The 26,967-nt window shown below is 43.1% G+C and overlaps 1 protein-coding gene across 11 annotated transcripts in view; it reads left to right on the plus strand.

Moving 5' to 3' along the window:
• Positions 1-26,967, plus strand: part of GDPD5 (glycerophosphodiester phosphodiesterase domain containing 5) — a 699,403-nt gene that overhangs the window by 489,389 nt on the left and 183,047 nt on the right. For all 11 annotated transcript variants that reach the window (XM_069203861.1, XM_069203862.1, XM_069203858.1 and 8 more), the window contains 2 exons: positions 11,965-12,058; positions 24,683-24,742. In XM_069203861.1, the coding sequence (XP_069059962.1) occupies positions 11,965-12,058; positions 24,683-24,742 (154 nt within the window). The remainder of the gene's footprint in view (positions 1-11,964; positions 12,059-24,682; positions 24,743-26,967) is intronic.

Raw genomic sequence — 26,967 nt, forward strand, 5'->3', positions numbered from 1 at the left:
GGTCCACAATGTTATCAGAATAGCTTTGGCTGCAGGTATGAATAATTTTTAATGTGTATTAGTTTAGTAAACACTGTTGTTCGTATCTTTAAATCAGACAAACAGCACCACCATGTGGCAGACTGTCATAAGTGCTGGCGTTGACAATTAAGTGCAGGGGCCGAGCATCGGAAACCACTGGCTCAAGTTAAACACTGGGATGAGCACTGTGTTGTGACATTACAGGAAAAGGAACATATAGAGTTACTACGGTGAGCTTCGAAAAAAATGGGGATATTTCGCTATTGGATCATCACATCTTTTGTTTTCTGTTGTCAGTACCATAACTGTCGAAAAAAGGAACATTTTACAAAAGATACAAAAGCAACTTAGGAGTCGTGGATTATGGCCGGTGTTCTTTTTCTAGCTAGATTGATGGTGGCCATGGGTGGATGACAAAGCCCCTATGCACATGAACTAACACTACAAGATGCCTTAAAGATGGACAAGAGACGATCCCTGATCTGCGCTTGATATGCACTGAATCAACTGTACTGCGTTTGGGGGGATTGGCTGGGACGTCCTGGACCACCCGTTTCATTAGTCCTGCTACTAGGTTTGGATCATGTTAGTTGGCTGGTAGCGCTGTTTGTTTTGAGGAGATCTCTGCAAGAAAAGTCTATGCCCTTCCACATACTCTGTGGCGGGGGTTCCTCATGATCTTGGGTGGACTAAATATGTTTCTTTACTTGTGGGGTCTGCGCTAAGATCGCTTTGTCTGTTTCTAGAGCATGTGTGACTATTGATAATGGTTTTTCACCGTTTCGAGGTGTATACCTCTGTTGAGTACTTATCCATTTTCTAATCTAGGCATACTAGGCAGCCTTAATAGTCAGCACCACCGGCAGCTGCTGTGGGGGTGAGGGTCGTGGGCTCATAAACTTTGGGCCTCAGCACTATATTTGTTTTACTTACAAATTAAGCACGATTGAACGCTCATAAAACTACTGAGGCTGGTGCTGTGTCTGACAGTGAGAGCCTAATGCATCCCTTGCTCATGAAAGCCAAATTGAAATGTTACTCCCACAGCCTCCTGAAGCTGCGTTCCTCATAAAATGGAGTAAAAGAGACAGATACATCATGCTTAGGATGCTGCAAACAGGGGCACCTTCCTTCTACTACATTCATTCTGCTGCATTTTTTGTCATTGACACTGTTGTGTATTTAAGAAGAGGTGCCATAAAACATCATTTCCCGTTGAACTTTTGATAGCTGGACCCAGAAAATGACAATGTAAAAACCCATATTATCACAGTTTATAAACCATGGGCCTGATTTAGAGGTTGGCAAACAGGTTACTCCATCAGAAATGTGAAGGATATCCCATCCGCAGTATCACGATGTCCATAGGCTATAATGTGATTGTAATTCGGCAGACAGGATTTCCGTCACCGAGTAACCCGCCTCCGTCCACCTCAGTGCTTTGAGCACAAAAAAGCAAATGACCACCAAAGCTGCTATTTTTAATGTCTGACTTGGAAACAGCTTTAGAAGTGCCAGCGGGCTATTGATTTTTCAAATAATCCCTACATATATATTGCTGAGTGGGCTTCTGGTCAGTGGCTTCATCCATTGGTCTATTTGCTTGTCATGCAGACTTAGCTTACACCCACCACAGCATACGAATGGGACAATGAGTCAGACAACTTTACCCTTTAGCGCCTTTCACTCTGAGTGTCTACACAAACTTGTGCACAGTATTCACATCCAAAAAAATAGTTACTTGGTTTTCAGTGACAAAGCTGCTTCAAAGTGTGCTTTCTGATTTTATTTGTTAAGTTTATGGTATAATACTAAATACTGACTATTTATTTTGTCAACACTTGGGTTACCCAGTTAAATTGTGATTTATTTTCTGCCTCCTTTTTAAAGGCCTTCTTATGAAGTGTTTAAATAGCATTGTGCTTGAGAGTAGGAAGGCTGGATAGATAAGCATACGAGGGAGACAGATAAGTAAAACCTACTTTGAAGGAGTGCTTCAGGAAAAAGACAAAAGGTGTGGCTAAAAACGAAGCACTCGTGGTAGAACAGAAGGAGCCAGTCAGAGCAGTAGTAAAGAGGCTATGCTCCATGAGAGGAGTCAAGACATGTTGGACGGGCAAAAACAAATAGAGCCAGTGAACACAAGGCAAGCAACTGTGAGCATTTAAACACAAAGCCATCGGTAAGCAGTGGGTGGAATGCATTCCTAGGTAAGCTTTGAGCATATCCCCAATATTTCTTAGGCGTCGACCTAAAGAGTAGAATAAAGTGCTCCTAGAGGTAGCATTTGTTGCTGCATTCCCACCAAACTCCGAGCAAGCACCTAAGCACCTCTGTGCTCTTTACAACACGGTTTGATCAGTGTTGCTTATCCAAATGTTGTTGAAGTGCAACATTTTCTTCTAAATTTCTTATGAAGAACATCCAAACTACACCGATTTTTAACCAATTGCATTAGCCTAATGCGCTAAGAAACGCTGTATGGCTCCAACGTTTCCAGAATTCCTTTGGAGAGAGTATCCTAAGCCCACTCAAAGTTGCATATCAATGGTACCTGCCCTACATACTCCAGATGCACCATCTGTCAGTATATTTTCATTGATTTGTTATCACTTTGAATCATGGGAGATACTTGCTGTGTCAAGCACGCATAAGGAGACTACAAATGCAAGTCAAAGGTAAAGACAGTGACAGATCCACAATTGTGGCTATCGCTACACCATGGGTACAACAATACACTACTTTTCCTTCCATCCCTTCCTGCACCCTAACCATCTATATCCGATATTACCCTATACAGCGCTTCAAACAGCGTACGGACCTAAAAAGTTCTCCATGCCTTCATTATGTCGCGAATAGAGCTGTACGAAATGGCTGAATCTCAGATTTGTTTTTCCTGTCTAGCTTTAAATAGCATTGTTTGATTTTGACAGATTATACTTATGTTCTCATTTACATGTATGTAAATTGAGATCTAAAAATAACACCCTTGAGGAAAGAACATTATTGTGTATTTGGCATCGAGTTAACCAAGGCATGGAAAATGAGGAAAGATGCAAAATGTGTTTTGTGCATCTTTTCTGGACTTTAATAACCCCCTGTGAACTGTTTTGCTAGAGCAATTACAAGCTGGGAGGGATTGCACAGAAATGAGAGTGTGACTTGCAATCATCTCTTCATTGTGATAGTATTTAAACTATTGCAAATGCATTCTGGACCTTATTTATGGTCTGACCTGACAGCGCAGCTGTTGTCGGACAGTTACGCGAGCATCACTAGAGGAGGACTTTTGTTCAGCCCACCTGTTGGGAGGCAAAAGTATATGTTTTGATTGGGCAGGCATTGAGTGCTTCCACAAAAAAAATGCTTGCCATCAATGTAACTTGTTATTTATCCATCTGCCTAAACTTGAACTTTCAGGGGCACACATATGACATTGGAATCCTATTAAAGTGTTCTAGACAACTAGATCAGTGGTTCCCAAACTTTTGACTTCTGTGGACCCCCACTTTATCATTACTGGAGCCCGGGGACCCCCCTGACTCTTTATTGGAATCCGGGGACCCCCCCACTGAGCCATTACTGAAAGTTGGGGACCTAATCTATTAATATTATTTAACTTTTTAAGCAGCCACGGACCCCCTGAGGAGGCTTTGCGGAGCCTCTGGGGTCCCCGGACCACAGTTTGGGAACCACTGAACTAGATAATTTATGTATTTTTTTCTCTGGCAGCGGCACAGACAGAATGAGGGTAGACATTAACCAACATAGACGTTTAGGTCTGCCTGGACAGTACAACCTAATAAGTATAACAGTGACCGTGGAATGTTTGACTTAATCCCAGTGACTGGTAATCACTCGGGCCGCATCCCAATCTATTGTTAATTTGGACACCATGCTACATCAGTTTGGGCCCAACTATGTGCAAACTGGTCTTGACCATGCCCCATCAGGAACAGTCAGGCTCGAACTGCAAAGGCAGGTCCTCCCTGAACTGGAACACAAGCAATCCAGGACCGATTTCACCCTAGTTATGGCTCATCAGCCAGGTACAGCTTGGTTCTAATGACACACTGCGCATGGGACCCACGTCTGGGCATACCCTTCCCACTTAGGATGACACAACAAATATACAAAACAGTGATGGATTGAATGCTTGAATTAACCAAGCTGTATCCAACTGAAGAGCCCCTTGGCACAGGTATATCCCAGACACAAGTCAAGTGTGTCTCCTAATTCATTTTCCAGAGCTTCTCTAAGACACTCACTAGCTTCATTTTCTAAAATATCTCAGGTGTGTACGCCACCTCGAATTTCTCGGTACTTTACCTGCCTGATATGACAGAGGGGGAGCCAACAAAACTTGCAGTATTACCTGATAAGTGGTTGGCTAACGGGGTTTACAAAGGGCTAGAACAGCATAGTTCGAAGCCAAATGGGAAGAAGGCCTCTCCACAGACCGGTCCCAAACCAGAGGGTAGAATGTACAGAAAGTCTGACCAGGTTCAGGGATGGATTAAGGCAGAAGTTGCCCGAAGAAGGCACTATGCATATCACTGGTGCTGAAAGCACCTGACTCCACTCAGCCTTTTATTGTACAGTTGGATGGCTCAGAAAAAGGAGTTGGAGCAGTCTTAGCTTAACTGGATGACAATGGTAGTCTTTATTACTAGGAGATTACTACCCAGAGAGCAAAAGTGGGTGGCTATTGAGAAGTAGTGTTTTGCAAAAGGGTAGGCCTTGCATAAGTTCTGCCCATATTTGTTTGACACTAAATTTGTGATCCAAACAGATCATAAGCCACTGAAATGGGTGATGGTCATGAAACAAGAGAACCCCGAGTTGTTGAGAGGTTTTAGTACTTTGCAAGTGTTAGACTTTGTGGTGGAGCACAGAGCCGGATTGAGCCATAGGAATGCTGACGGACTTTCCCCACGGTTTTACTGATCTGACCACCCATCCTTTCCAGGTTAGGAGTTTATTTTGGGATGTTCTGATCTGAAAGGGGCATCTGTTGGGACAGAATGGTCCGGTGCTTGGTAAAGCCTTGAGTGCCTAACTGTACGGTTGTCTGGATTCTTAATGGTGATATTTTTTTTTGTGGGCCATAGGAGAACATGGATCATGTGTGTGCGCCATGACATAGGCCTGTCTCACAGATTGAAGACTTGGTGGGATGCACACAGCGCTCTGCTCGTAGTGGAGGAAGCCTACTGCCTTCACATGGAGTTAGGCAGCACAAACACGGTGGCAGCAGCATACCATGTAGTGATCAGTAGTAGAGAATAGGACTGCTTTACTTTTGTTACTGGAGTGAGGCCTACAGGCTCCCTCACCTTGTTAAAAGCTCCTCTGCTGTGTGCCTAACTCTCCCTATATCAGGTAAATGTGGAGTGCTGCATAGTGCAGGAGTGGTGACTCTGCATTAGTTGTATGTGTGCCTTGGAAGAGTACATTACAAGGATGGAACATTACTGTACAGTGCGTGTAGTTCGTACATGTGCGGGGGGCCTGAGATGTAGTGCTGTGCAGGTGTGGATAAAGCATATGCTGAGTGTAGGTCTGCTTGTGTGAAGTACTACACATGAAGGGTGAAGTGTTGTGCAGCACGTACATAGTATGCGTGTGCTGGCAGTATGTGTGAGAGCACACCCTGGTTAAATATAGAAAAGCTTCAATGCTGAACAGTGTCCGCAGACTGAGTGTGTGTGCTGGATGCATGTGTACATGTAAGGGTGCAATGAATAGACCTATGAGTGCTGAACAGAAAGTGTGCTATGAATGTACACTGAGTGAGTGTGACTGCAATGGTACATTGTATGAAGGACCCTAGGTTTCATTTTGGGAAGCCCAGGCCTGCCTGTTAAAAACATGAGGAGGAGAGGAATCCTCCCAGGCGGAGCTGTGTATTGTTGCTGCATTCCTTTGAGCTCAGTGGGAGCACACTTGAGTGAAGGAAGAGACTCCCTTTGCATCTTAAAAGTCTGCTCTTGGATTCAGTAATAGCTCACTAGCACGCATCACAGGAAGGGAGATCGGACTGACAAGAAAATCATAAAGGGCGGGCTGGGGGTCTGGGATTAACCGTTTGATGTTCATATCATTGTGACGGACATCCAGGTGTACACTCGGGTCACTCCAAATTATAATGTGGACAATGAGTTTCAGTCTCATGCCTGCTGTGGCAGACCTCTTTCATGAGGGACCATGACAAGCGGTCACTTCAAAAGAAGCAGAACCCCAGCATAAAGCTTAAAAGACCCAGACATGTAAGTACATTTGGTGTAAGGAAAACAGCTATAAGAAGGGGATGTTATGTCCCCCAAAACTGGTCATCTGCCCAGTAGCTAGACGGTTTGTGTGGGAAGGGTATGCTCTGCAAGACTTCTGCTTGTGACCTGGACTTGGGGGCAAGGGATGCTAGTCTCACAGCTGAGTGAGGGACATCACCCAGGGAAACCAAGTCCATCTGCCTGGAGCAACCCTGCTTGCCAAGACCAGTGTGCTCTGTGAGGAAGAGGAGAGCGTTGGAGGGAGCATGGACCAGTGGGGATTTCCTACAGTGAGGACTCCCCGTGCAACGTATAAGGATTCTGTTGAGCACCGATCAGGCCATCGCCTGTATGCAGGATTGTTTTTGTAGTCCCCTGTATGCCAGGAGAGGGCTGCATGTTGACAGACTGAGCTGTGCGTTGAGCGCCATGCAGGTCTTGCTATAGCCGTACTGCCATGCTGAGGTGACCGCATATGCCAGAGGGCGACATTGGTAAAGTATTTCCAGGAGTAGCAAGACTTGCGACTGTTCGGGCCGGGGCATGGTGGCTGGAGAGCCCTCTCCTATATCACCACATGGTGCAGCAACCCTTTATGCCTGGAGGGGCTCCAGGTACCAGCATTGCCAAAGGAATCAGGTTGCCACCTGAAGGCGAGACTAAGGCAATGGCTTGCTCTTTGGACCCACGCTAGAACTGCCCCTGACTCACCACAGAGGACTGCTGGAGAAGTCATATATGATGTTGCATCCTCACTGGCTCCAGTCGGGAGCTGGAGAAAGAATTCTCTTCCCCCTGATGAACAAAGTCAACTTACCGCTTCTTTGCAAGCAGGGAACGCTCCGACATCTGGGAGCCAGCCTGTGCCATAGAGTGCTGCTGTGAAGGCAGCGAGCAGCCGAACCTCTCCAAACTGAGCAGGACTTGCAGGTGTGCACATGAAGGCGCCTGCTGAACCCCTGAACTGTTCAGGGCTGCAAGAGCAGGTAAGATGAGAACTGGGTCAGTTGGTCCCTGGGGGAACTCGCTGCAAACAGTGTTGCAGCACAGTAGACACTTTTGACTAAGTTCCTAAATGGTTAGAAGGGAGACTCCTTGAGTACAGCCTAACAGTTCACATTCCCTGATTCAACCACCAGTGAATGGTGAGTAACCATGCGCACGCTACGCGAATGAGGGTGGGACAGTTATGCGCCTGCCAACTACTAGACCCCCATCCTCAAGGGGATTGTGTAGTTGCATTTGAATGTCGCATTTCATTGTCTGCAGAGTTAAAAATAAGATGCAATTTTTCTTATAAAAGCATGCATTTGGCTAGACATTTATTTATTGTTCTTATTGTTTGCACTTTGAGTTATGAGTCGTGTTCAGTGACCTGTATCTGGTCCTGACAAGTGCGTTATTATTGTTATAATTATAACATTTTTAGGTTGATCAAAGGACCTCCTGTTAGTGTATTGCAATCTGTAAAAAACCAAAATAGTAGCTTTTCTATTTAGAACATCAGGATTTCAGGCCCATTTGAGCCTATTGTGTGTTGCTGGCTATCTAGTTCATTTGAATGGCCCCTCGGTGAGTCATCCAATTGATGAAAGGGGTTAAGAGATAATTACAGCACTGGCCACTAGGTCCAAGGTGCCTGACCTACATTATATCTCTCAGATGCAATTAACAGATGGGGGCTTCATTAAAACTCGAGCATGCAGCATCTCTAATGTGTAGGCACCTTAATTACATAGCTGCAGCTCCCATAAGCATTGTATCATTCTGCCATCTATTCACAGGGGTTTTGAAATGCACAGGTAAGTAAAGATGCTGCCGCGTGGCCTCAGTGTAGTTGGTGTTAACCATATACTGTGTTCATTGTCTTTATAGAAGTAGTCCTTGGTGATGGGCAGGTTAAAGAATGGCGCCTTCCTTTGGTTTATCATCAGTGCACTGAAGCGACCAGGAAGCTTTTCTTCTACAATTACAGCCTGTCATGATATGTAAATGGTTTGTAATTGTCTGCTGAGGGAACTGATGGCACTTTGGCTCCCGTGGGGAGGAGGGAAGTGAAATTATTGAGTGACCCGGTGCCGTTTTCCATTTAAAGTTAAGATGGATGAGGCTCAGATGAGGAACATTATGTGGAGCTTTCCAGAGAGTTGGGATCCACAGAGTTGTGTCTACACACCTGTGTTTGATTAAGGAAATTCCTTAGATTCCTGTTCAGATGGCAAGTCCACAAGATGTAACATAAGAAGTACAGTGAATAGTACAATCACACGCGTACACAGTGCTTAATTGGAGCTGGTGGTTGCGAGTGGGGTCCACCGGCGGTGATTTCTGAGGAGCAGCACTTATGTTTTCTCAACAGACTGATCAAGAGCAACAGAGACAAAAACACCCACAGAGGAAAGGAGGAAGCGAAAGACAGAAAAACAGTGACAAAGGGAAAAAGTAGGGATGACAAAGAACCTACAAGAGTGGATGAAAGAGGCATGAGGTGGGCTCAAGACTTCCACCCTCCAGCACCCTGACCTTCTATAGCACCAGCCACAGGCTTCTGAGCAAAGATTCAGACCCCTGCACTTATTCTTGTATAAATTGGTCTGCACATGTTGCAAGTCCAGCCTAACGTGTCTCTGGAAGAGACAACCTTTGACCAGAGGCCACCTCAGCCCCTGAATTTCTGGGATCTCACCACTCCTTGACTGGGGTCAACATTTGTAGGTGCAGTGAAAACAGAACACATCCCATTATGATGATGTTGCCTGTTGTCAAATTGTGATACTTTAGAGATTGCAGAACACTGCTACCTGATTGTTATCTGGACTGAAGAGAGCTCATCACATCTTCTATCCTCCACCCACTGATCTGGCTCGCAGCGGCCCCAGGTATTGAATTCAAGGTGCTGTGAGTTGCCAAACAAACTTTTAAGAGCAGAAGACCCGCGTTTGTTGGATAAATCGTTGAATTTCACTCGGGTCTTTGAGGCCGGTTGATGCTTGCCTAGTGACTACTTCAGAAACAACTAAAGCAGGTATGAACTGGCGGAAGACCCGTTTCAGTCCGAGCAACCCGAGGGCACAGTTCTGTGGTTTGAGAGCCATTGAGGAGGACCCCTGACTCACTGTTGGCTACATAGGACGAAGATTGTTGTGGCATCTGATGGCCTGTTGACTCTGCACCCTGGATGGGAGATGAGTATTGTCAGACAGTTCCATGGGAAGGAATGAGATTAGACATTGCAGCGTAGAACAGCATCTAGTGAAATGCAAGATTGAAATGCATGCAACTGAACTACTTCCTTACCTACCACCAACCTCACACCCCACAGACTGAACCTCATGTTTCACAGAGCTGATTTGCGATGTTTCAGGTGTGATATTGTTGATGCAAATTTCACCCACATGGTGTCAAGCTGTCCGGTGATAACACAATATTGGCAACAGGTGGAGCTGGAGACAACCATGTATTGGCAATCTCTGCACACAGTAGAGATTTGCTTATTTGGTCTAAATAGTAGATGGGCTGAGAGGAAAGCGGGCAACAGATTTCTGGACCAGGCCCCCAGAGTAGCCGGTAGGAACATTGCACTACATGGAAATCCCTGGAAGGCCACCGCACAATAGGTGGACGGTAGAGGATGGGAGCTGGCTGCTAGCGGAAGGTGCTGTACTGCGCCTAGAAGAATGCAGAGCTTTCATACACAACCCTTGGCAGACCAGTGGATGGAGGTCACGTTTGACTTCACTGATACAGAAACGTGGGAATCCAACGTGGCGAACCACCACATTAATGGTGTGGCTTTGATCTCCAACCCCTTCCCCCGCAGTAAACTCTTAATTTGTGGGGGATAGAAGTTTCTCCTGATGTCTGCTCTTAGCTTGCCCTTCCCCCGCTGGACCTTTGCTATCATGTTAATAACTGTCAGGTACACAGGTAGCACCGGGAGCCCTTCTTTTATTTAATGCACGATTAAGTTTGATATTTTTCCCGTTTTTTCCTATTTGATTTCGCCAAATACTTCATTATATTCTACATTTGAATTTGCCAAACGCATGCTGGTTTGGAATTACAATGTATGCACTTGAAAAAAGCACTCATTGGTGCCTCTGACTTGCATTTGTATACTATGTAAACACATTTGGGATTAGGAATGGCAATGCTCTCTTTTCTCATTTCTTGACAAAACAATAAAGACATCTAAAAAAGACTTGAGTTCCATAATTTGAAAGTCATTGGGCAGTAGAAAGAGACAAAGAAAATGCTTAATAAATTCCTTCGTAAATAGCTAACACTGTTGAGAGAAATGTGAGTAATAAAAACAGGTGATGTGAATAAACTTTCGGTGAGCTATACATATTATTGAAATAGAAATACTGATTTGGAGGAAAGTATTGATAAATCATTTATATTAAATAAAATGTTAATAGCGTATTTCAGTCAATTGTCCTAAAGAAATGTGATCAATACTTGAAATTCTTCACACTGAGTATTTATTATACAATCTGGAGGTAAAAAGTATTTTGTAGAGACACCGGTGGGTCGGTGGCCAAAATTTGCAATCTTACTTTCTTGTAGATGCCAATAGACAGTCTTGAATTTGGGACCCATAGAGTTGAGGGTTAGTCTTAGTTGTTGATAACGTAGTTGGGCATGGGTGTGCGATATTAAAGCCATGAATGCAAGATATGAAGCCATGAAAGCAATCTTGGAGATGCAAGTAAACATAAAAGCCCCAAATTGTAATAGTCCGTATTAGTTGTTTGTTGGGCAGTGAGGTAAGCTGTATCGGTACGGATGACTGTCTGTGTCTTGCTTAAATCAGTCAGACTATAGACTGAAGAGACAAGGTCTAGTTTCAGACTTCTCTGGAACTTTGGGAAATCCGTCTGTCTCCGGGCTAGAGGGCGGTCCACCTTAAAAATGGAGCTCATAGAGATGTGCTACCAAATTATTTGACCTCATGGGAGTGGATTTCCAGTAGAATCGGGGAAGGTGACTGTAGATACCTCATTGAATGGTGGGCTGAAACACTTTTGTAAGTTTCCCTGGAGCCCCGCCATCTGCAGACGTACGAGCTAGGCAGCAGGTGTTGCATAGAAGTATCTGCGTGAGCCTGAGTCAATGTTGTGTCCGTACGCCTTAAGCCACAGATGCGTTATGTGGCTCAAATCTGAACCATTTGCTTCTTGGGGATCCCCATGTGTTGTTGTATTCAAAGCAGTTCAGGTGGGATATCACCACAGCAAGAGCAAGTGATTTTTCAGTGTGTAAATGCAGGGGGGGACGAGACCTTGTAGCAGATGCTTCTCAGTGTGAACAATGAACGAGAGGCCACGTGCAGCTCTGAGATAGAACCAAGTCACCCAAATCCACAATGGCAACTCTCTCAGGTCACTCTTCCATGGATATACCATCTCTACCAGGGAGTTTTCAATCTGGTACTTACCGTTGCATCAGGATACTAAACAAAGACCTAAAAGTATTTTACAGTCTAAACACTGTCTAAACTCCAGAGATTGTCTGGATTCTGCCCAGCAGCTGCTTTAAGGGCTGAAGCATGCAGCCCAAGGTCATTGCAGATTCATTAAAAAACCAGTGCTTTTCTATTTGTTTTTCTGTCAGATTTAACAAGGCAGTGAGTCCCCTTTTAATCATTATTTTCTTATTCTTTCCCCAGGTTATTGTACAACAGAACAGGTTATTGGAGTGACTGGTCCATTCCAATTTTTGTAACAACTGCTACTGGGTTCATATATATTACAATACTATTGGTAAGTATCAACACAACCGAACATCACGAACTACTGTGAAAGCTTGACAGATCAGCATACCTGTGCTCAAAGAAATGCACTGGTTAATTTGTTAAAGGATGCTAGTTTATAGAACGGGGTGGCTGTGGGATTTCCACTGCATGCTTTCATGTAGTATTGTCACCCTTCCATCCTTGTACCTTATTGTCTCACAGTTGTCTTAACCAGCTCACTTGTACTCCTTGGACATCCGTCCACATATGTATAATGTTCATCTCTCTTTTGTTGTCTTAGTTCTCGCAGTATCAAACTGTATACGTAAATAACTAATTAAAACTTACTAACTTCTTATAGCATATTTTATTAAATTCCAACAAGTTACTTACCTTCGGTAACAATGTATCTGGTAGAGACAGGATCTAGTCGCAGATTCCTTAACTTAGAATCTTACCCAGGTGCCAGCCTGGATTCGGAATTTTTTTCCCCCTTAGTATGTCCGCACATTGGTAGAGGGCGTTGCACGACCCTGTTATGACGTCATCTCTGGGATGTGATGTCAACGGAGTCCATATAACTTACCCGCCGATGCCCTGAAAGCAGTTTCTTTTGTGACTATTTTCTCTGTTTAAAACATGGAGCCACATATAGAAACTGCACTGGAGACCGTGTGCTTCAAACAAAGACACCCCTGTGTCAATAATCATCTAAGCTTTAATTGTAGGTAAGTAATTCCACCAAGGAAATATTTTGAGACAACAGAGAAGCTCAGTTCACAAAGTGGGGAGGACGTGAGGGTCGTTAAAGAATCCACAGCTAGATCCTGTCTCTACCAGGTACATCATTACCGAAGGTAAGTAACTTGTTCATTTGATAGAGACATCTAGCCGCAGATGCCTTTACTTAGAATCGGCTACCAAAGCATAGAAACCCCAGGGGACGAACTTGAACTGAGACCCAGAAAGACTGAAAGTTTTGTTAAACCGGTCAATAACAAGAGTAAAATACCGGAGAAGAAGAAAACATGATGGAGAATAATAATATATTGTACGACATCTCAACCTATGGAGTCAACCACAGGTAACATACGCCATCAAACAGGAAAATATAGAAATACGCTCATCCATGTTAGAGCATAGAAAAATGCTAATGCAATCTAGCGTGTCAATGTTGTGTCATAAGCGACTGAACCACAGTGAAAACCTTTTTGACAGAAGAAAAACTGATTAGTACTGGAGAAATAGACAATGTACTCGGAGAAATACCTATAAGGAAGAACATCCTCATGAGGAAAAAGAACTGGAGAAAAGACCACTGTAATAAAAAGGGATACAGAAAACGGTCAGAACATGGATAAAACCTCACCCATAATCGATCCAATTAAAATTATGTTTGATACCAGTAAAATGATGTTTGAAGAACACAAGCGGTCCAGAAAAGGGTAAAAGAGACCGCCATACACAAGAATGTATGTGATCCTTAACATATTGCAGTACTGAGGACTCCTCAGAGGAACCACCGAGTATGAGTCAACAACAAAATGTGTTGAGCAAGACCGTGAGGTCGAAACGCGTTGGTGGTGGTACCGTTTAAAGTACACTTCTGGATAAAGCAATACAATCTCCTGGAGTGCAACGAGTCAATTGCTTGGCAATTGTTTGTTTTGGACATACACATGTATATACATATGTATGTATATACATTCACAAACATGTATGTATGTGTGTGTTTGTGTTTGTGTATACATATACATAAACACACACAGGCATAAGGAAATATATACGTCCCTAAAAGTGATTTAATTTTATTTTTTTAAACGTATATGACTCTTAAAATGAAAGAGGCATCATAGGATGTACTAAAAAGTCCCTCAATTATTAAAACTACAAAACTGACCAGATTCTAAGAAAATAATCTAAGTTTGATGAATACATTCAATGGCAACACACCTCTAAGTGTGAATTGAACTACAACAAATAGTCATGTAAATGAAAGCAAGTATACCTATAAGATGTATCAATAATTAATCTTATCAAACCTGAAGGATATAATACCCTCATAAAGAACAAGAAGAAGAAGAACTCCGGTGTCAAGAAGGTGATACCTCGACATTGACATCAGACTCCGAGAGTGAGTCGACTTCGATTGGCACCGCTAGCGAAGTCGCCGGAGTCAGCTGACTGGACACCGACACCTAAAGGTGTGAACCCTGAAGGGCTGTGCACCAGTGCCGTAACAGTTGTGTGAACCAACTCTGCAGGCTGGAACAAAGCCAAGGGCGAGTGCGCCGGCGTGGACACAGTTAAGGCACTTTGCACCTCCGTGGGACCATCAGGCACTCCAGAGGGAGATGATTGGCCAAAGATTGCATGACTGGAATAATAATAATAATATGCATCCATCTGGTCCAGAGTCGCCCCGATTCCCGGAAAGGGAGGAAGATACGGAGCGGACCCCGACCACGTCTCCTCGGCCGATGAATGATGGGAGGCCGAATGCGGTGAGGTTGATAACTGCCGAGGCCGCTACTGCTTGTGAGACATACCTTTGGACATCGGAGAACAGCATCCATGATAATGACTCCTCGAATTACCACGTTTAAGGATGAGGACTGAGAAGGAGACTTCATGCGACGAGGAAGACTAATATTCTGACATCTGCGCCACAACAAGCTTTATCCAAAGCTTTCGCAGAGCCTTTAGGCAAAGTCGCTGACAGGAGCGGCAGTCCTCAGCAACTATGTTTGTGTTTAAATCCTAGGTGCAGGCTGAACTTGTGGAGTTTCACGCCGTGGAATTCTGCAGAGTTACAGAAAAACGGAACTCAGCCAACGGGTGGAAAATATGCAGCTTGCGCTGCAAGTTAAGTCTGCTAGCGCGAACACAGCTGCAAATCAGCGTGAATGGTACCATGCTTGCATGAGAGCGTACAGCCATCTGACTTGATTTTGCTGCTGCTCGAGTAGAAAATCTCTCTGACCGTGAATGCCGACGACCTCCCATGTTAGAAAACCACAGTATTGGGTTCCAAATCTCACTTACACTATCATATTTGGGGGGCCTCACAGGAGAAAAATTCCCCCACATGGCATTCGGCGTAGTTTGGCCAGAACTCCAGCATTAAAGAGTAGCGCAGAGAGGCCAAAATTTTCTCAATCCCGCAGGCGTAGCGGAATATTTCGCCCATCCCTATTGTATACCAAATAATTTTCCTCTCCGAAGAAAATACAGAATGTTATTGGATATTGCCCATAGCTTTTAGCAAATACTAAGCTGCATCATTTGACCAAGTATTAGTATGTGATAAATTTGTTATCTATCTAATATGGTGCTATTAGTAGGGAGCCAAAGCCACACCAGGATATTCTTGTCACCTTAACAATAGAGTACACAATAAGGCCTCAATGGCTTTACAAGCATAATGAAACAACCACTGTAAAGCTCGGAGTAGTCAGATTTTCCGAAGGAACCCAGCTCAATTTAGCAAAATACATCAGGGTTGGTTTAGAACCTGGATCTCTGAAATTCCACCCGTCATTGTGGCAAATACCCACCTTCAACGCAGGGAAAGTAAATGCACCACTTTTAGAGTTTTTCAAGAGGGCAGTGGTGGTGTCACCAATAAAGTGGTTATATCTGTCAAAGAAGGAGACACTTTTTATGCATTTCTAGAGCAAAACCTACTGCTGTACCAGATTGAGAAATTTATAATACCAATCGTGGATGCTAGTAATGGACGCACAAAATAAGGTGCATTTTTGGTGCCCATACATCTAGTGTTTCTGATATGCTCAAGTGCTTTCCCACATGTTAAAGACACCACTCAACCTTTATGAAAGTCTTTCACCGGATCCATGGCAGCTTTTCAATCAGTCAAAGCTTTTGTAAAGCGCATTACTCACCTGTGAGGGTCTCAAGGCGCTGGGGGGGGGCTGCTACTGCTCGAACAGCCAAGTCTTGAGGTGTCTCCTGAAGGTAAGTAGGTCCTGTGTCTGTCGCAGGTGGGTGGGAAGAGTGTTCCACGTCTTGGCGGCGAGGTGGAGAACGAGCTGCCACCGGCAGTAGTTTTGTGGATGCGTGGGACGGTGGCTAGGGCAAGGTCAGTGGAGCGAAGCTGTCGGGCCGGGGTGTAGAAGGAGAGCCATCTGTTGAGGTATTCTTTTCACAGAAGCCGTAGATTAGCTACTCTAGGTCTAGATATATTCTGTTAGCACTGCAAAGGGTGAATTCAGTTGTTTCACAGCAGGATGGTTGATATCACCCACCTGTGAATCGGGTTATTTTATTATTTAAAACTCATGTAGGAGATTAAATTCTAATTAAATTAACTGATTCAGTAATATTGATTCAACACTTAAATAGTGATGTTAGGTTATAGTTTATGTGAACGGGCCACGAAAAATGTAATTTTGTGTGCGTTTCTTAGTTTTCTAGACTATTTGAGTTGTAAAACACCTTAAAAATGGTCTCTTGCACACACATTGATCCTTTCTCCATCATCTTCATGGTTGATTTGCAGAACTTGAGATGATCAGTTGCTGAGTGGACTCGAAATTCAGTACTTTAGTGTGAATGTGTGGTCCTTTATTGAGGTGGCCTGGAATGTGGTCTGGATGTTGGCTTTGATCAGAACCTTTGATATGAATAGCTCTGAGTGTAACTTTTTCTGGCAACCTGAGTCTGCCTGGAATCTTATTATTGATATCATAAATGATTTAATATGGTAGAAAAGAACATGTGAGGTTATTAAGCGTCCACAACAAAAGTCAGGGCACTCGTGAATAAAAGTTCAATCAATCATATGATCCGTGTCTTGGTATCTTGTTTTCAATCGTCCAGCAAAAGTCTGACCAGGATATAAGCAAAGAAAGTTCCGTTTATTCTTGAGATGAAGTGTCAATTTAGAGCAAAAATAACCATGGGGTGTCCATTTAGAACAACAACAGCCAACACGTGTTTTGTCTTATGAGGAAATTAATCCCAAAAAGACTTCATCAGGGCTTATGCTAATATTGTATGAGACCACAGCTCCTGAGGTTTTATAAACAACTCTCCTGGCAATCTATTGGCATACATCCCATAAAGTCACGTCCATACTCAAGCACCTATTCCCAAACGGTGTGTGTATACACCCATAATTAGTTGCAGAAATTGAAAGGTAAAGGATCCCCGTTCCTTGTCTCCTATGGCGCTCTCATGTATCATGAAGATTACATACAATATTAGCATAAGCCCTGATGAAGTCTTTTTGGGATTCATTTCCTCATAAGACGAGTACCACAAGTTTAATGAAGACAGTCGTTCACAGTGGTGTCTTTGCCCTCATAGGGGGATCGAAGTTGGCACAGCCTGTGTTGAAAAACAGTATTTAGGGCCAGTGTACCAAAGAGTTTTACACATTCTGTGTCTATGGGAAAATGTGTTTGTACATGTTGCCCTTAGTTTCTTATGCCTGAGCTAATAACTGTGTTAAATGCCCTGTGTGTCTTGTCTCCAATAAACATACTCCTGGTTTCTCCACATGGGCTTTAGCAGTACGTTAACTGCATTACCTTTCCCCTACTTGAATTTAGACACCAATGCTATATGCCAGACTCCTTAACTGAGTTCACACGGGTGGTCCTGTTTTGCACTCTCATGCAGAAATAGAGGAAATCCATTTTGGGTGGTTGTGGCAAACCTAGAGTTTCCATAACATGTTTGTAGTCATACAATAGAATTGCTGACTTTAGCGTGTCCTCTGCTGTACTCTAACTTTTGTAGTGTTGCTGTCTTTTTGAGGGGGAGTCACCCAGCACCCCGTCTTGTATTGCTGGAGAACCTAGTCAGTAGAAGTTTCAAAAACATTTATGACATTTAAACGAAAGGTCAATGAGTTTTTTTCATTAGCACCTTTTTTCATGTTCCATCTTCAGTGACAGGCCTATTTTTATAGGTCCAGTACCATTGGTAATGAGGTCTTGATTAGCGGCAGATGGCGCTTACTTACAATGGGGGGGTTAGGAGGGGGTTACAATAATAATAAAAGAAAAAAAAAAGGCACTTACCTTTGGACGGATGTCCTCCTCTCAACGTCTTTCCTTCTCTCCTGGGTTTATTGCACGACGGAACCCAGGAAACTGCACTAGCCAATCCTGGCGCTGCTAACGAGCATGAAAGCAGCGTCAGGATTGGTGGGAGAGGGCTCTCTCAGTGCCCAATAGAGACACTAAGACAGCTGGGATAGAGATGTTTAAAGTGCACATGTCTGGCTGGCTGTCGCAAGAGGGCGGCCAAAGGGATATGCACACTTTAAACAAGTGCACAACTCCCTGCTGCCACTCAGCAGCAATTGCCACGCCCGTGCTGACACTCGGTTCAGGACGGGGTGCTGAAAAATAAAATGGTAATAAACAAAGTGTATTGCAATTTTATTTTTCTGTCCTGGGGACATTTTTCTAAGTGGGGCGACGCTCCTCCACCCACGTGGAGGGGCCACCCCTGGTCTTGATACATTAGCAGTTCCCCCTCAGCTGTTACTTTGCCTTTGTTAAATAACCTACAGTACTTCTAAGTATGATCTGTGAGCAGGTGTAGCGTGAAGCTCGCCATGATGGTGTTGGCTAACCAGCGGGAAACCCTCCCCATAGTTGATACATTTTATTTCTCTCGGAATTAGGCCATTTAGATGCCTGTCTATATAGGAAGATTAGGCTTCTGGGAGGCAGCCATGAGCACCACAAACTGAGCAGAGAGGTTTCCAGAAACAATGACGGGGCGGTATGTGGGTTGCCTGGTATGTTTTGTGTGCCTGTTTCTAAAATTATTTGTTTAGCAGGCACCTCCCTAGGAAACAACGGAGTAGTGAACAATGAACAAGCTGCATTGTTCAGTTCATGACAGAGAAGCAGATAGAGTACCTGTAGTTTTGAAAGTAGTCTTCCTTGAAGAAGTGAGTTTTCACATTTTTGAATTACAAGAGGGTTACACAGATCTGACATTGTTGGGCTGCTGTTCCAGATCCTGCAGGAATAGAATGAAAAGGTCTTACTCTTGTTTTTTTCATTTTGCACATTTTCATCCACCGTCTGGACATGTCCTGGGTCCTGGTATAATGTAGCCTGGATGAGGTGGTTAGTTTTGTTTGGCGATATGTTGTAGTATTGGTCCAGACGGCTTTGTAGGTGATAGATGCAGCTGGTCTTGAAGACGATACTGGCCTGTAAGGAATTCAGTTTATTTTCTTCAGTTTTGGGGTGGTGTGATTGAATTTTTCTTGACAAGATGTGTCACAACATGTAAGATGCTATTTATGGATGTCAGATTGATTTATCATAAGCCATTTGAGCAGAGACAGCATTGTCTCCTTCCAAGTATGGGAGGAACATACACAGTTCCAGGGTTTGAACTATTGATCGCCTTGATACACTGTGGTCTGAAGCCATATTGATAGTCCTACAGAAGACTGTTCCTGTTGATTTGCTGATGTGTTTGGATGGAGGATGCTTTTATAATGCTTTCATTTATAAAGGGTAGGTGAGTGATGGGGCAGAAGTTAGTGGGATACCCTAGGTGCAAGGATAGTTTCTTCAGTAGGAAGGGCTTTATCTATTTTTAAGGCATCCAAGAAGATTCTTCGTCTTTATACAGACTTTACAATGTTGAGGAGAGATGTGAGGACATCCCCTCAAAGAGATTTCATGAAGTAGTAGGATGTCATCTTCATTGAGGTGGCCTGGAATGTGGTCTGGATGTTGGCTTTGATCAGAACCTTTGATATGAATAGCTCTGAGTGTAACTTTTTCTGGCAACCCGAGTCTCCCTGGAATCTTATTATTGATATCATAAATGATTTAATATGGTAGAAAAGAACATGTGAGGTTATTAAGCGTCAACAACAAAAGTCAGGGCACTCGTGAATAAAAGTTAAATCAATCATATGATCCCTGTCTTGGTATCTTGTTTTCAATCGTCCAGCAAAAGTCGGACCAGGATACAAGTAAAGAAAGTTCAGTTTATTCTTGAGATGAAGTGTCCATTTAGAGCAAAAATAACCATGAGGTGTCCATTTAAAACAACAACAGCCAACACGTGTTTTGTCTTATGAGGAAATTAATCCCAAAAAGACTTCATCAGGGCTTACGCTAATATTGTATGAGACCACAGCTCCTGAGGTTTTATAAACAACTCTCCTGGCAATCTATTGGCATACATCCCATAAAGTCACGTCCATACTCAAGCACCTAGTTGCAGAAATTGAAAGGTAAAGGATCCCCGTTCCTTGTCTCCTATGGCGCTCTCATGTATCATGAAGATTACATACAATATTAGCATAAGCCCTGATGAAGTCTTTTTGGGATTCATTTCCTCATAAGACGAAACACGTGTTGGCTGTTGTTGCTCTAAATGGACACCTCATGGTTATTTTTGCTCTAAATGGACACTTCATCTCAAGAATAAACGGAACTTTCTTTACTTATATCCTGGTCCGACTTTTGCTGGACGATTGAAAACAAGATACCAAGACAGGGATCATATGATTGATTGAACTTTTATTCACGAGTGCCCTGACTTTTGTTTTTGAGAGTTGTTTCCTATGAAACTTGGGAGGAGTTTGGGGGATCCTCCTGTCATGAGCACCGTGCATGTACATAGTTAGTGTCATTACTGTCAATTTGGTGACTTACTGTGAGCTCTGACTCCTATGTTGTTTCTCCCATTGTGTATTTCTTTTTTCTGAGGTTATTAAGCATGCATAGTTCTCCTCCTGTGAGGGTAGTAAGCCAAGATGGTGACAAATGTGCCCTTCATTTGCCATTGCAGGAGAGTCAGTATATGGATGGGCAATACTTTTACAAGAATGATTCCTTGTTTGAGTGCCGTTCTTGTGCTCCCTGGTACTGGCATTATGGACTGTTGTCAGCTTTGCTTTGTCTGTGATTTTATGAGAATATCAAGATTGATTGGAGCCTTACCTCTTCCTGATGACCATGCTGAAGTTTCTGGGAGTTGGACCGGAAGAGGCAGCAAGTTGACCAGGTTTGCTTGCAGTGGTTCCAGAAGTGCTGGGAGAGGTAGAGCATAAAGTATGAGGAGTTGAATTGTGATGGCATTGACCTGGGAAGAAACAAATCCTGAAATTGTCCTAACCTTCAGCTTGACAGTCCTTGTATCCAAAATGTGCCTTAAGCTACAACAAATGCCAGCACGCTGGTGAGTGACGACATCCAGTTTTTGCAGGGTCCAAAAATTGGATATGACAAAACAGGGCAGAATAATTAAATTTAAGGACCAGCTGTTTGTAACTCAACAGCTGTAAGAGAGTCCTGACCAGTCCGCGATGGAGTTGTTTCCAGAGAGTTGGACTACCATTACAGTGACCGGTAACAGTGAAACCATGTGAGAAATTGGGTTATTGGTTGAAGGAAGTGAAGCCCTACTCAAGCAGCAAATACAGTCCCTCTCTAGGTGAATCATAAAAATACACTAAATTATCCTATGCTCAGCCCTTTGGCACAGAAGCAGCCAGGCTTAACTTAAAGGCACTGTGTAAAGTTGTTATGCTGGATACAAACAGTAACAAAGTGAAACCATAACAAGAAAAATCCCACACCTATTTGGAAGAATAGAGTAACATTTTATAAATTATTTAACACCAAAACATTAACAATCCAATCAGTAGAACCAGAAAAATGCAATTTCAAGGATTTAAATAGGCATAGTGCTGAAAAGCACAAAGTGCCACTCCCGGTCATCTGGTCATGATAAACCGAGGAAAAGTCACAAGTTCAGGCTGGCCGCGATGAAGTGTGAGCCGTATGTAGAGACCAGGTTAGTCCTGCTGAAAAAGTTACCTTCTCAAAGTCCAGTGTGAAAAGTCCAGTTCCTGGTGGAGGAGGGTGTGAGGAGGAGTGAGAGCGTCACAGATGGTAATCACTGTCGTACGCAGGCTGGGCTGACAGTAGTTGCTGGAGCGCGAAGATCCTGTCTGGCGTCACCGACGGCTATTGCTGGAGCTTTGCATTCCTGGTCACTGTGGACTGTCGATGTTGTAGCACAAGTGTCAGATCCCGCTTTGACGGTCATCACTGACCTTCACTGTAGCTCAAAGCGTCAAGTTCACCGGACAGGTTCATGTTGGTGAAAGCAGCAAGATCTTGGCACAAACTGGCCTTTGCGGAGTCACGAAGAGCCCAAAATTTCAGGATTTCTCATTTTTCAAAGGTGGAGCTCAACTAATGCCAGCTAGGGGTCAGGACCTGGGGTAGCAACTCTTGGGATTCAGGGACTCACTCCAGCAGAGGCCAGCAGGGCTCAGCAGGTCCAATTGAGCAGGTCAGCTGGGCAGTTTCAGAGAGGCCTCTGGAACTTGTTGTGTTCCTGTAGCTCAGCTTTTGGGTCACTCAGGTAGCCTGGGATGAAGGGAGCAGGTGCACTCTTCCTTCTCAGACAGTGGGACAACGCTCTAGCTACAGGTCTGTCCTCTGACAGCAGGACAGTCCTTCTTCTGTATTGTTCATATATCGAGGAGGGTACTGAAGAGTGGGTGTGATGGTCCTATTTTTATACTTGGTGTCAGCTTTGAAGTGGAGGAAACTGCTGTAACCCCTCACCCCCCTCTCAGCCCCTGCAAAGAAGTCTCTGTAATTTCCAGGCCTTTCTCAGCCTGGTGGCAAAATAGGCAAGTGTTCTTTGTGTGTGCTGAGGTAGTGTCTTTGAAGTGCAAGTCAATGGTATACAGCTGTGCCCCATCCTGGTTTTATGGCCCCACCTACCAGCACCCAGTTCCCCTATTGTGTGGCTGTCTTGGAGGAATGCACAAAGGCCATCTGTCAGCTGCACCTAGTCATGTCACCTGGGAAACAGATTGCAGTCACCAAATGGTTAGGACAAAAAAATTCCAACTTTCTAAAAGTGGCATTATCAGAATTTTGATTTAAAATCCAAGTTTACCATTGAAGAGGATTATAAATGACAAGTCCTTAGACACCAAACATGACATTTCTACCTGCTCCCAACCAAAAGTTATCACTTATTAAATGTAAAAAGGTATGCTATCCTATGGGAGAGGTAGGCCTCATAGTAGTGAAAACAGTTTTTTTCATGACCAGGACATGTAAAACGTAAACGTGCATGTCCAACTTTTTGAAATACAGTGCAGCACACCATATGGGATGTTTAGGGTCTACATTAGGGATGGCATATATATATATATATATATATATATATATATATATATATATATATATATATAAAAGATTGAGTTTTGAGGCTTGGCAGTTGTTTATTTTGCAAAGTCGAATTGGCAATTTAAAATTGCAAACTGGCTGCATTGGCAGGCCTGAGACATGTTTTAAAGGGCTACATAAGTGGGTGGCACAATAAGAGCTACGGGCACATTAGTAACATCTAATTAACCAGCCCTGGGTATATGGTATTCAACTTTACTGTGGACTTAGAAGTAAACTAAATATGCCGATCCGGTGTAAGCCTATTTTATCATGTTTTAGGTAGTGAGCACAAACACTTTAGCACTGGATAGCAGTGGTAAAGTGCATAGAGTCGTAAAGCCAACAACAACGGATTCAACAAAACAGGAAGGGAGAAGGCAAAAGGTTTGGGGCACTACTGCCCAAGTGTTTGAGGTCTAACAACCCCTGAGAAGATGAACCACTTTTACTTGCTGTTATCCCAAGGGCTGCCCTCAGAGGCACATGACATGGCTTTCCTAAATCTTACAACTAGATTTAGCTGAAAGGAGGAAAATCAATGTGTTGCCAGGCTCTTTAACATATGTTTATTTATACCATTGGCATAGTTCTAGTGAGAACTACCTCCACGTGGGAGTAATGGCATCCTGCACAAGCTATTTTGCCACCTCACCTATTATAGCAGTGTTCCTAGTTGTGCTTGGTTTAAAAGCCCCTCTAATAATCTTTCAGTGTTCTGTTTGATGATGACATGTCTCCTGTGGGACAGGAAAAACAAACTGATAACACACTGAGTGTAGGAGTTCTGCAAATAACTATTCCACAAAATGTATATTCAGACACTATTGTATCAAATGCAGCCAAATGCTGTTGCTGTAAATCTGCAGTGTCCCAGCATCAGCTACTTGTGCTGAAAATGTTCAGAGAACAAAAGGGCAGTCCTTGCTTAGGAAGTTGATGAGCTTTATCACTGAATACGAGATAAGTAAGGTCAGATCAATAGATGTACAAAATGAAATTGGTGAAGAAGCCCATCGGGAAAAGTGCTTCCTGCACTCGACAACATGTTTAGTATCTGATAAATATATTTTCTGGTCCCAGTTCTAGAAAGCATTGTACTCACACATTCACAATAGGCCGTGGCCTTGATGTAGAAAGACCAATGTTACTGGTTAACAACAAATTCTTTGACAGCAGCAGAGAGAAACATTAAATTCTCCTTTGTCCCATTCATTTGTTTACAGGACTTAATCTTTATTCCTTGCCCCAATATTTCTCTTGCCTAAAAGAATTTTAGCAATGCTCACTAACAATATTGAACTGCCAGAATGTCAAAAAAGAGTTACAGTAATATGTATTGCTTGTTTGTGTGTAAGTCAGAACCAAGGGTTGCTTGTTCTGGATTGTGGCTGCCAGGTGTGTGACTTAAACTTCTAACTATTATTTGCATTTTCTTTCAGATATTAGCACTATGTCATATAGGTGTGACACAGCAGCTGAACCTGCACTGGCTCCACAAGGTAAGGTACACTCAAGCTCTGTCTCAGGTCTTAAGAATGGAGGTTATAATGCAATGTCTCTTATTGACACCAAGTGCTCTTAGAATTGCAGAAAATACTACACTTTGTAAAATGTTGTTTTGCAAGTATGGCAGCTAACATTAAACAGTCACAATCTGTGTGTCTGTTCTAAGGTACACTTAAGAGTACAAAATTTGCATTTAGTGAGGTAAATCTAAATCATTAGGAAATTTTGGAACTATAATTTGTTTTTACGGGTATGTAAATTCTGCAGTCATATGTGTACGTGTAGGTGTGGGCACATGGATGTTTGCCACGGAGGGACAGATGCTGACTACTAAGAGTTGGTGCCCCTAATGAAGTAAGACCATACCAAATGTACTTGTCATTCGATTGGTTCTGAATTAATTAATTGAACCTCCCACTGCTAAGCTTTTTGTTTGCTCATGTTCGGTAGCCTACTATGTTTTCCTTGTCTGTAGAAAAAAAAATATGTTTCATTGCTGCTAAAGCTGCTTTATCTCATTCTCAATTGTATGTTTGGTATTTGCTGTTTTTGCCTTGCCTCGTGGTGTTGTTGAAAGCATTACACTCTGTTTATTTGCTCATCTTAGTTAACAGATGTCCAACTTTGAGCCATACTTTCAGGATAACAACTGCTACATCAGTGATCGTCATTAAGATGCATTGCATCTACATTTATCCTGTCTGTCAGCTGGAACAGCAAGCTAAGGCAGACTGGTATTTATGTAAAGTCATTAAATCTCCCTCTGTTCTGGACATAATAACCTAAGGAGGAAGAAGATAATTGCAATACTACTAAGGGTTTGAATGGGAGATCCAAATGACACCCTGGCATACCATTTAGTTGGCATTCTGACCAAGATTGCCTGGAAGTAGCAGCTCTTCTAAATGGTGACTGTAGGAGCTGTTCAAACTGTGATGAAATCCTTGGTTGATGGTCCATGTTGTTTCTAGTACATGGCAGGTGACAGGGGCAGAAGGGAAGACGAGGCTCAAGTCCACATAAAAGGTTATAGACCAAATGCTGAAAGTCCAAGAGCAGACCATGCAATAGTTCCCTACCACTGAGTTGAACAAGAATATGACCATGTACCTTCCTAAGAAATTAAGAGAATAAAGGCTTTGATGCAAGAAATAGACTTTGGTAGATAAGTAGGCACAAATCGGCCTCAAAATACAATTTAGGTGGCACTTAATAATTCCAGATTGGTATTATATTGGAGTCGCCGTACTTGCCCTAGGACTTACCCTGCGTTCTCTTGTGGAATGGAAGTTTAATCTTGCATCCTTTTGCATATGCCGTATATTGATATTTAGACTTATGAGAGAAAGTCCCTATTTACTACGTCCACTATTACTTATGCACTTTGCATTATTCCTCATTCTTGCACTGTGAACTTTTTCTATGGACTATTTCTCCATTTTAGTGTAACTTCAGTTGTGTATTTTAAAATTTGCAAAGAATGTTACACAATTTTGGGTTAGTTGTCAGGTACTCTTGTCCCTTGCAAGAGTCACCTGGTACACAAGATTTTTTTACCTACTGAATATTGTTTTATTCATTAGGGCAAGTAAGTACCCAAATATCTTCTGGGATTAACACAACACTTTTAAAGGTATTCAGTGGTAAGTCATTTACTGAAAATAGGGTCCTGACTCAAAGGTTACTTAATTCTTTTAAGAAGCTACGTCACCAACGTTCAAAGATTCATATTTTCCATTTCAGTCTCTTTTTATGTTTTCTCAGTTCAGTTAGACTTGAGTGTTTCTCTTGATCTCTCTTTCAAAAGTAGATAGGGAACTTTTTCAACTGAGAAATAGAGGTTTCTCAGGTGAAGATTGGTCCAGACCTATTCTGCATCCTTAACTTCTAAATTCCTCCATGGCTTTATAGTGATTGGCTCCTCTTTCTGTGTTTCCCAACTCCTCTTCCCAGGTATTCATTGGTCGCGCCCACCCCTGTTCACCACCTTATCTCCTCCCTCCTGTTCCTATTGGTTCCTGCATCCTTAGACTCAAACAGCTGTGAACCTGCATATTCCCCTGACACTGGAGTCAGGGAATGTTCAATACAATGTCCCTTTCCACGCATGTAGAGCCACCATGCAGATCACAAGAGCCTCTGCCTTTCCTCTAGGCGCTCGTTGTTGGGGGCGACTCCATGGTCTTTGGGTATATACCCTTGTGCACCTCCTTAGAAC

Source organism: Pleurodeles waltl, chromosome 8 (genome assembly GCF_031143425.1).
Source record: "Pleurodeles waltl isolate 20211129_DDA chromosome 8, aPleWal1.hap1.20221129, whole genome shotgun sequence".
Taxonomy (NCBI): Eukaryota; Metazoa; Chordata; class Amphibia; order Caudata; family Salamandridae; genus Pleurodeles; species Pleurodeles waltl.